The sequence below is a fragment of the Mangifera indica genome, chromosome 16, assembly GCF_011075055.1.
Source record: "Mangifera indica cultivar Alphonso chromosome 16, CATAS_Mindica_2.1, whole genome shotgun sequence".
Taxonomy (NCBI): domain Eukaryota; kingdom Viridiplantae; phylum Streptophyta; class Magnoliopsida; order Sapindales; family Anacardiaceae; genus Mangifera; species Mangifera indica.
In genome coordinates this window covers 7,778,154-7,789,258 of record NC_058152.1, presented here as the reverse complement: position 1 = coordinate 7,789,258, position 11,105 = coordinate 7,778,154, and the positions used below count along the sequence as shown (strand labels likewise).

Genomic DNA, 11,105 nt, shown 5'->3' with positions numbered 1-11,105 from the left:
ACAACCACCATAGTAGATGATTCCTTTATTTTATTTTATTATAAATTTTATTTTGAGAGTTATTTTGGGTTATTTCATGCACACTGTTATATTTTTGGTAATTGAGAATTTGAATTGGGTGTTTGATATTATATAACACCGTTAGCAAATTTTCTTATTTAAAAAAGGGAAAAAGACTATTTCCCATCCAAGTTTTAGTTGAAATTCAAAATTATACTCACGACAGTTGAAAAACCCAAACTTCCACCTATGACTCAACTTTTGTTAACTTGTTCTGTTAGAAATAAGGGTAAAATGGTCATTTTACAGTTTATATTAAGAAAATATAAAATTTGTTACTTTTCCCCTTAGGTTTTAGAAACTAATATTTCACCTTTGCCTAAAGTTTTCAAACTTTAAAAAGTAACATTTTCACCCCCAAACCTAGAGTTTTCATATTTTTCAAACTTAGCTACCCCCAAAACTTTTAAAAATTATAGTTTCACCTCCATTCTTCACCATGAGCGTTTGACATCCCCTCTGATGTAGTCTTTGATCTCCTCATTCTCCCGGTGCTATGACAGGTGGTTTAGGGTAGAGATCTTCATCTCTTCATCGCAGCACTATGTGATCGCAACATCATGTGAGAGAGAGATCTCTATCTCTTTGTTACACCATGTGATGAAAAGACATAGATCTTTACCCTAAACTACCTGTCGTCACACTAGGAGAATGAGGAGATTGGAGACAACGCTGGAGACGACGCCGAACACTAAAGGTGAAGAGTAAGGGTGAAATTGATTTTTTGAAAGTTCTAGGGGTAGTTAAGTTTGAAAAATATGGAAACCTTAGGTTTAGAGATAAAAATATTACTTTTCAAGATTTGAAAAACTTTAGGTAAGGGTGAAATGTTAGTTTCTAAAAACTGGAGGAGAAAAGTAACAAATTTTATATTTTTTAATATAAATAGTAAAATAACCATTTTACCTTTGGATGAGTCATAGGTGGAAGTTCGGATTTTCAATTGTTGTATGTGTGATTTTGAATTTTAGCTAAAATTTGGGTGAGAAATAGTCATTTTCTCTTAAATAAATTCATTAAGGTATTTCATAAAATTACTTTTGCAAATACAATTATGAGAGTTTTTTTTTACATCTGTGACACGTCATCCTAGCAAATTACCTTTAGGGATATGATTCGAAGATAGAGTATTACAATTTCTCACTTTCTGTTAAAAGTTGAATATTGTTTTCAATGGTCAAAGGTGCTTTTTAGTTTATAAAATTAATAAAATTATGCATAGCATCATCATATAATTAGATAATTTTAAATTAAAAATAAAGTAATATTCAATTATATGATAATAAGTGTATACTAATTTAAGTACTTAAAGTAAGTATATATAGTATTACTTTTATAAAATATATAAATATTCAATAAAACTATATGTACACACTTTTGGTACATAAATTTATGTACTCAAACTAGATGTGTTTTGATGTGATTAGGTGATTTTGAATTAATGATAAAATAACTCTCAATCACATAATGACACATTTATGTGTTGTTGTGTTTGTATATTAAAAGTATGTACATATAACATTGCATATAAATATTACAAGATTAACAACACTTACACTTCTAAAATATAAACAAAATTTTTTCCTTTCACTAACTTAAAATTTTATCACTTAAATCTCTATATACAATTGTAAAAAAAAAAAAAAAATCAATACCCTAACCTTAACTTGATCAGTATTAAACTTGTAACTCACACTAATACAATTTTAATTAGGATTAGAATCACACTAGATTTAATTGAAGTCGCATCATCTCAATGCGATTTTGGTGAGAATCATACCATTTTAATATGATTTATGCATTGCGATTTTAGTTATACTTGTATCAAAATGGTGTGATTCTTGTGTATTTTGAGCCAAAATAGCATCAATATGGAGTAATTCTGATTGAATGACACAAATATAGTGTAAACTGGTTGAATCATATTAGACCAATATGATTTTGACAAGAATTACACCATTTTAGTATGATTCTCAATTGGAATTGTACTATTTTAATGTGATTAAAGGGTCATTGGAGATAAATGTCCACCAAGGGTTATTTTAAATTTTAATATACTTGTTTCAGAAATTAGGATTCAAAATACGTTTAATAAAGTTTGGAGGGGAAGGGGCAAGGGTGGGGAAAGAATTATAAAATTTTAATAATTATTAAAAATAACAAAATATATTTTTGTTATTTAAGTATGTTTTATTCTGAAAATTAAAGAATTTTATGTGACGGAAGGTGAGAAAATGTTATCTTTTGGCTTAAAAAATGATATCATAGTTTAATATACAAAAATTAATTCAAATGGGAAGTGATCATTCTCAACAAATATTAAAAAATTAATTAGTTTAATATATAAATATCTTAATACCCTTTGACCAATTATATGTATATTTTTTTAATTTTTTTTTAAATATGTAAAAATAGAAAACTTTGCTTAAATAATTTACTATTGTTTATTTTATTATATTTCTCTTTTTTTTATGTTATTCTCTCTTTAGCATATACTTTAATAAATTTAGGAGATATATATTTTGATAAATAATATTTTTTTTATATATTTTTACTATGCTTAGACCTTGGAAAGGATTTGTTGTAACTCTTGCTCTCATGACGGCTGTTTTTTTAAAACTTGGCTCACTGTTGAATTTCACCCGTGGCAAAATGCGATAATTTACATATTTTGTCTCTGTCATAATTTAATTCAAAGGTGAAAAAAAAAAAAGAAATATAAATATTTTATTTTCTAAATTCAACTAAATCATCACTTCCTGAAATCGCCCTCTATATATCTTTCACGAAATAGAAACCTCGCAAAGCCTCAGCTCCACTCCCCCTTAGATCTGCCCCTGCTGTGCTCTTTCAATAAAAAGGTACAACAACCTGTTTAAACATTTTCATTTTTTCTTAAAAAGTAACCTGATTTTGATGTAGATCTAAGTTCAATTTGATAAATTTATGTTGGAAGTGAATTAGAATTAACTTGTGCGTTCAATCATAACAGGTTTTTTTTTATAATGGTTTAAAATTAAGTAGATGTTTGTTACTGATTTAAGCTCAAGTAGGTTAGTGATTTAGCATGGATCTGAGTGAATTTGGTTCATTTAATGAAGTGGGTGTTTTGTTATATCAAGTGAGTTAGTGATTTAATGTAGACTGGAGTGATCTAATGTTGTTTAATTTGATTTATGGTTGACTTTGTTTGATGATTTGAGTTTTGGTTTGTTTTGATCCTTAGGTGTGGATTTTTTATTTGAATTAAAGAAATCATGGCTTTAGGGAAATATAGTAGGATAGATAATAGGAGATCTTCGTCGAGCTACTGGCCAACTGTGACTGTTGTTGTGTTTGTGTCTCTTTGCTTGGTTGGAGTCTGGATGATGACGTCTTCGTCTGTAGCACCAGTTCAGAATGTAGATGTGCCCGCTCAGGAGAAGAAAAGTAAGGTGAAGGAACAGGTGGTGGAGAGCAATGAGAGTAATACTCAGCAGTTTGAAGATAACACCGGCGATTTGCCTGAGGATGTGACAAAAGGAGATAGTTCTGTTCAGAAGGAAAATAATGGAAATACACAAGTAAACAAAGAGAAGTCTGATGAGGAAATTAATTCAGATGATGGACTGAATATGGAGACACAAAATAATGAGAATAAAATGGATGATAGGGCTTCTAAGACTGAAGAAAATTCAGAATCTGGGGAGACAAATACTGATACTGGTGAAAGAAATTCTGAGGAGAATTCAAATGAGAATGAGACAAAGTCAGAGGAGAACTTTGATGATAAAAAGTATGGAGAAAGTATAGATGGCCAGATACAGGAGAAGGTGGACCAAAATGAAGACAAGGAGTCAGAGAAAATCTCTGATGATAAGAAAGAGGATGACCAATCGAAAAACCAGAGTTCGAATGAGGTATTTCCTTCTGGAGCTCAGTTGGAGCTTTCAAAAGAAACTGCCACACAAAATGGGTCCTGGTCAACGCAAGCAACGGAGTCAAAGAATGAAAAGGAAGCTCAGTTATCTTCTAAGAATCAAAGTGGATATGATTGGAAACTCTGCAATACTACTGCAGGGTTTGATTTCATCCCATGCCTTGACAACATTCAAGTGATTAAGAGTCTTCGATCTACTAAGCATTATGAACACCGAGAGAGGCACTGCCCTGAAGAACCCCCCACCTGCCTTGTTCCCCTTCCTGAAGGATACAGACGTTCTATTAAGTGGCCTACTAGCAGGGAAAAGGTATATTGGTAAAAAATCATGTTCCTTTTGTTTTTATGTGTTTTTCCTTTCTTGTTAAGATGATTGTTAAGTTGCGTTTTTACAGATCTGGTACTATAATGTTCCCCATACCAAACTTGCGGTAGTGAAGGGGCACCAAAATTGGGTGAAAGTTGATGGGGAGTATCTCACTTTCCCAGGGGGTGGAACCCAGTTTACGCATGGTGCTCTCCATTATATCGACTTCATAAATGAGGTGAGCAATTCAATTGATGATTACTGTTGGTTACTTTATAAGCTGGTTTTGCTCCTTTTGCAAATCTATTTGGCTTTGCATGGTGGATTCTTTGATATTGCTTCTTGTTTTCTCACCATTCCTTTCTATTTCTTTTTCACTGAAGGACTACATTTGTTTTTTTTTATATATATATTGAGGTACATGTATATACTTCTATTCAATATCTTTTGGTGAATGCATGTGCACCCAAACTGGAAGCTAGATGCAGCAAAAATGTTTTCTATTTTAGTATATGTAATTAATAATTCTAGTATTTTATTTGAAAGTTGTAAGCAAAGCCATGTGAGTGTTGGTATTACCTGCTAAGAAGAATATTAATCTCAAATCAGATTTTAGGAAATTACGTTAGGGAGGAATTGCTTTGTGCATGAAGATCCTTAAATTCAGTTGCTTGTTTATAATCCAGTGCATGTTCATGTCTTAATGCTTTGGCAGTTGATATTTATACTCCTAATTGTTATCTACTAGCATAGCTAGGCTATTATAAGTAAATGTGGACTTATGGGTGGGCACCCATCATTTCTTTACTTTAAAAACTGTCTACTCCACTGTCTTACAAGTTTGATTTGATACCAATATATGTGCACTATGCAGACTGTTCCTGACATTGCCTGGGGAAGACGTTCTCGTGTTGTATTGGATGTCGGATGTGGGGTGGCCAGCTTTGGAGGTTTTCTTTTTGATAGAGATGTTCTGACCATGTCATTTGCTCCTAAAGATGAACATGAAGCCCAAGTTCAGTTTGCACTTGAAAGGGGAATCCCTGGTATATCAGCTGTTATGGGAACAAAGAGACTTCCCTACCCAGGCAGAGTTTTTGATATAGTCCACTGTGCACGTTGTAGAGTCCCATGGCATGTAGAAGGTATAGAGTATTAATCAGATGAAATGGAGGTCATTTAAAGTTTGTGATTTATCTCTGAAGGCACTCCTTTTTCTGGAAATTTACATTAATGTTTCACTTTTTGATATTTTATGTCTCTAAGCAGCAACTCCCTTTACAAACTGTAGTGATTTCTATGTTATAAGTTCATACGAAGGTTTTGGCATTCATTTTTTTTTAATTCTAATTGTTGCATTATGCAGGTGGGAAACTTCTTTTGGAGCTCAATCGTTTGTTGAGACCTGGTGGTTTCTTTGTGTGGTCTGCTACTCCTGTTTATCGAAAGGTTGATGAAGATGTTGCGATTTGGAATGGTACATGATTCTTACCTTAACATATTCAAATCTTCCTTGAAAGGTTCATTGATTCTAACAACTCATAAATTATTGTGAAATTTTTTGCAGCTATGTCTGAGCTAACAAAAGCTATGTGCTGGGAACTTGTGTCCATCAGTAATGATACAGTTAATGGAGTGGGTATAGCAATATATAAGAAGCCCACAACTAATGAGTGCTATGAGAAAAGATCAAAACAAGAGCCTTCAATGTGCCCAGAGACTGATGATCCAAATGCAGCATGGTAATAATCTTCTTCACTGAGAAAAAGAAATTATGTTACACACTGAATAAAATCAATGGATTGGCAAACAGGAAGGTTGCCTTGAGACCAAATTGGAAAAATGTTGCTACATTTTCCAGAGTGATACTGTTCGCTATGACATTGATTGCTCTTAGCTGTCCTAGAGACTAATTTGATTTATTGTTCTTAGGAATGTTCCACTGCAAGCCTGCATGCATAAGGTGCCAGTAGATTCATTAGAACGTGGGTCACAGTGGCCAGAGCAGTGGCCTGCAAGGTTAGAGAAACCCCCATACTGGCTGCTGAGTTCCCAAGTTGGGGTCTATGGAAAATCTGCACCTGAAGATTTCATTGCAGATTCTGAACAATGGAAACGGGTAGTGTCCAAGTCTTATCTAAATGGCCTTGGTATAGATTGGTCATCTGTGAGAAATGTCATGGACATGCGATCTGTCTATGGAGGGTAAGCAAAATCAGCCTTATATACTAGGAAAATATAAAATCCTCTGAAAAATAATTCTTCAATCTTGCCTAATTACTTTTTCTTTCTTTCTGAAAAAAAAAAAAAAAAAAGATTAATGCATGTTTAACTTGGCCTTTAATAATTTGTGTATGATTATTTGTTGTTATGGGCTAGTGGCCTGGTCAAGTAATGTGTTTAGTTCAACTAATAATGATCGACTTCTGTGGATCAAATGTTGCGGTAACATCAGCCATAAACTCTTTTCAGTAGGGTTTGGGTGTTTTTAGCAGATTCTCTTAAAAAACTATGATGTCCTTTTTCCTCCTTTGCCCTGTTCTGATATTGTGTTTGTGCATTCAGATTTGCTGCCGCCCTGAAAGATGTCAATTTGTGGGTCCTAAATGTTGTCTCAGTAGATTCTGCAGATACACTCCCAATTATTTATGAAAGAGGTCTTTTTGGTATATATCATGATTGGTGTGAGTCATTTAACACTTATCCTAGAACATATGATCTTCTTCATGCTGATCATCTTTTCTCCAAGGTTAAGAAGAGGTTAGTACCAGCATTTACAGAAACATTTTCTTTCATTCCTTACTGGTGATACTGCTAGAACTCGCCAGTGCATCATTTTTTGTATGCTGTCTTCTGATGCTGGAATGTTAAATGATCGCACAGGTGCAATTTAGTAGCTGTAGTTGCTGAGGTTGATCGTATCCTCAGGCCAGAAGGAAAGCTAGTTGTCCGTGATAATGTTGAGACTATTAATGAATTGGAGAGTTTGTTTAAATCTCTGAAATGGGAGGTTCGCATGACCTACTCGAAAGACAAGGAGGGGTTGCTCTGTGTGCAAAAGTCCATGTGGCGACCCAACCAGTGGGAAGATATTAAGTTTGCTCTTGCTTAAGCACGCTCTGCTCTCAGCTCTTCATTTCTTGAGCCAAAATGCTGAGACTAGATATTCTTTTGTTTCTGTTGCTAATTGCAATTCATTGCTTCTTCCATGTTGGCTTCGTGTATCATGTTGAGTAGGTTATTATTGTCAAATCATGACTTCAAAATTTTTTTTTCATATCCAGTGCTTCCTCTTGTTAAATTCCTCGGTGTCCAACTTAAAAAAAAATTTGGCTATTTTTATCACAAGATAAGCACTTGAGCGCCTGCTGTGGTATCACTGTAAAACAAATTTATTTTTTGATTTACAATTGAATTCTTGAAAGTGTAGAGGACATGTATTTTAAACTCTGTTGTACTTGATGTTCAATTTTAAGCAATATCTCAGGGGAAATTGAAACAAACCCATTTGCTTATAAGATCGCTTGTGTATGCAAATGTGAAGTGTGGCATCACGTGTTTTGTTATAATAATTGGAATTCACCTTGCAAGTTCAATGTTTGAGGTTACAAGTACGACAATTTAGATTACAATATGATGTTACATGTATGTTAGAAAGATGCCATCTTTGGGTGAAGGGAGAGTAGTTAAGGAGAAAGACACAAGTGGCAAGATGATATGGAAGGGTAGTTAGTCAAGTAACTACTTCATACAGGGAGCGAGTCCCGGGGAGTCGTTTTATGCAAATGAGCCAAGTCTTCTAGCTTTTCATCTCACTTGCCTATTTATACGGCATTTTTTTCATTATTAATTTCACCTTCATAATCTACCTCTCCAAACGCAAACCCATCTCTCAAACAACGAGAGGGGAAATAGAGAATTAATGGAAGAGGACAATAATGGAAATGGGTCTCATGGGCCTGGTGGAGGCAGCCCAGAAAGCCCTTGTGTAAAAAGCACAGGTAGCATCAACAATAACGGCAACAATCATCACCACCACACCAACAAAGAACAAGACAGGTTTCTTCCCATTGCAAACGTTGGTCGGATAATGAAAAAAGTGATTCCTGGAAATGGGAAAATCTCGAAAGATGCAAAAGAAACCGTGCAAGAGTGTGTTTCTGAGTTCATAAGTTTCGTCACTGGTGAAGCATCAGATAAATGTCAACGAGAAAAACGAAAAACTATCAATGGTGATGACATCATATGGGCAATCACCACCCTAGGGTTTGAGAATTACGTCGGTCCATTAAAACTATATCTAAGCAAATACCGAGAGATTGAAGGTGATAAACTTAATGCTCCCAAGCAACAAAGATCGGATCAAAGATCAGTACCTCAGAATCGCCAACAACATGAACAAGAAGATCAAAATGTACCTTATACAAGTGTATACTCCTCCACACCCCTAATGTGTCAACCACCATTTGTGCCAACTGATCAATCTCTTTCCTTACCATTCTCCCCAACTTCCATTCAGAAACAGTTGCAGCCACAAGACCAGATTGATTCTATGGGGCACTGGTGAGAAACAAGAGAAAGAGAACATTTTTCCCGTTTTTAATTTTATTATAATGTTACTGAATACATATATAAATATGATACATAATTGAATATAAAAAATTGGAATGTAAGAGTATACTTATTTCGAACAATTTGGTTGCTTAATCTTTACAATAATTAGATTAGAATTAATACGTTTATGTATAAATATAGCTAGGCTATGTACCTGTTAGAGATATCAATAATCTTAAGTGTTCTCAACTTTGTATTATTAGAATTAAATTACTTTTTATAGTTAGCATTGCCTTGGAATTATTTCTTTTCCTTTTTGTTGTCTGCATTTATAGGCATGATACTGTATATAATAATAATCAATTTCTTTTATCGATTCAAATCAGTAGTGTTTCATTGTATCATTAGAATTAGACATTATAATTAGTATTCCTAATTCTTTTGCTTCCTAACTTATTTAAATGATTCCCTTTTTTTTTTTTTACAAAGTTAAAATATGGAAGAAAGGTTTATATATGTAGTATGTAATTGAATTCATGTCTATCAATGTAATGACTGTTCCTAATTATGTTGATTTATGATTGTAATATATGTTTAATCAATTTACAATAAAAGGTTTAAATTATAGTGCCTTTATGTTTATATATCTAATGTGATCCTTAGTTAAACGTAAGAAATCTTATGATTGGGGAAATGAATGATTCTCATTGTATTTTTTTTTTTTTTCTGGTATATAGAATTCTTTGCAATGAAATTGTTTTTAAGCGATTTTTATGATTGAAAGAAGTTCTGCCAAATTTTAGAAATAGTGAAAGCTAAATATAAATTTTATATAAACCTGATGATATAAAATTTCTTTAAAATTTTATCTTGTTAATTGAAGGTTTGAGAGTAAATATTAATTTTGACTTTTATGTTTTGTTAAGGTAGCACTATTTAAACTTCTGAAGATGTCTTCACATTTTGCTGTACATATATATATATATATATATATATATATATATATATATATATATATATATCAATTCATTCTCTGATGTGAAAAAATTTCATTCAAGGTTATTGGTAAACATTGAGTGTGTTGTAAACATCCAGAGAGTGTTGTTCTTGAGTGAAATTGTACTCAGGGCAATTTATAAATGTCAAAAAAGTCAAAGGGTCAATCTACAATTTTTAGAAAGTCTTTGTATGTAAACTCGAAAAATATCTGTTTGGGTGACTTTTTGCAAAATTAATAAAACTTCAAACGCTCTCTTTCTCTCTCTGTGTGTGTTCCTCGAAACCCTAGCTAGTATTTGTTGATCTTAAACATTGTTTTCTTATCATTTATTTGATTCTCTGTATGGTATCAGAGTCGAGACCACTGTTGTGTGTCCTGGTAAGACTATCATAGTAAGTGAACAAGTGTAGCAGTGCGATAGGTAACTCTCTGTTCCTAATCTTCTAGATCATAAACATCTTGTTAGTTTTCTTACATTTGGTTAATTTCCTTATCTTTATTGATAATAGTTTGGTGATTGTTTGTTGTTCTTGACTGTGTTGAGCCTAGAAATGCTTGATCTATCTTGTTTAATCGTAGATCTTGAGTATCTTGTTGTGGATGTGTATTTTGTTGGTAATAACATGACTGTTAATTGCTATTCTTGCCTTTACTGATAATAATATGACATTTGATTGTTATTTCTGTTTCTAGATCTGTTCTGTTTAACTGTAGATCATGAGTATTTCATTGAGTCTTTGTTGCTTATCACTAATAATCTGGTTGTTGATTGATGTCCTTGCTTGTATCAAGTCTAAAATTGCTACATCTATTATGTTCAAGTATAGGTTTCAAATTGAACATGATGTTGTATGTTAGACTGCTTGTGTTGACTTAAGTCCTTGTTAGAACTACTTGTCAAAGTTGATTTGATGTTGATGTGTGCTGAAATATGTTGATCTAGCTAGCTTAAATGTATTAATATTGGTACTGCTTCTTGTGTGATGGATATGTTAGAACTATGCGAATTAATATTGATTTGATGATATTGTTTGCTAAAACATGTTGGTTGAAATCTGAACATGATCTTTGATCTGAATACTTATGTAGCACGTGTTGTAGTGCAAAATAGTGTGATGAGTATATTGTGTATAATTGATTAGTGCTAATCAGAAGACCACTTAAAAACTATGTTTTGATAAAATTTGACTTTATTAGTTGCAAAATTAAGCTGATCTGGTTAGTGCCTGTTGATTGACAACATGTTTGTGCTAGAATGAATTTTT

The 11,105-nt window shown here is 32.9% G+C and overlaps 2 protein-coding genes across 2 annotated transcripts; both read left to right on the top strand.

Moving 5' to 3' along the window:
- The first annotated feature begins 2,806 nt into the window (after window positions 1-2,806).
- LOC123199449 (probable methyltransferase PMT26) lies at window positions 2,807-7,804 on the top strand. The gene is made up of 9 exons (XM_044614460.1): window positions 2,807-2,921; window positions 3,287-4,289; window positions 4,375-4,524; window positions 5,161-5,431; window positions 5,653-5,763; window positions 5,854-6,028; window positions 6,219-6,491; window positions 6,852-7,046; window positions 7,170-7,804. Exons 2-9 carry the CDS (start codon window positions 3,318-3,320, stop codon window positions 7,396-7,398), a joined length of 2,376 nt encoding a protein of 791 aa, XP_044470395.1. The 5' UTR covers window positions 2,807-2,921; window positions 3,287-3,317; the 3' UTR covers window positions 7,399-7,804.
- Window positions 7,805-8,120: 316 nt separating this feature from the next.
- Window positions 8,121-9,122, top strand: LOC123198898 (nuclear transcription factor Y subunit B-1-like). The gene has a single exon (XM_044613698.1). It carries the CDS (start codon window positions 8,209-8,211, stop codon window positions 8,851-8,853), a length of 645 nt encoding a protein of 214 aa, XP_044469633.1. The 5' UTR covers window positions 8,121-8,208; the 3' UTR covers window positions 8,854-9,122.
- Window positions 9,123-11,105: the final 1,983 nt, after the last annotated feature.

What these genes read in the sequence shown, in the direction of transcription:
- LOC123199449 (XM_044614460.1), top strand. Translation starts at nt 3,318, where the DNA reads ATGGCTTTAGGGAAATATAGTAGGATAGATAATAGGAGATCTTCGTCG. An exon ending in ATGCGATCTGTCTATGGAGG is followed by an intron (nt 6,492 to 6,851) that starts GTAAGCAAAATC and finishes TTGTGCATTCAG; the next exon opens with ATTTGCTGCCGCCCTGAAAG. An exon ending in TTCTCCAAGGTTAAGAAGAG is followed by an intron (nt 7,047 to 7,169) that starts GTTAGTACCAGC and finishes ATGATCGCACAG; the next exon opens with GTGCAATTTAGTAGCTGTAG.
- LOC123198898 (XM_044613698.1), top strand. Translation starts at nt 8,209, where the DNA reads ATGGAAGAGGACAATAATGGAAATGGGTCTCATGGGCCTGGTGGAGGC.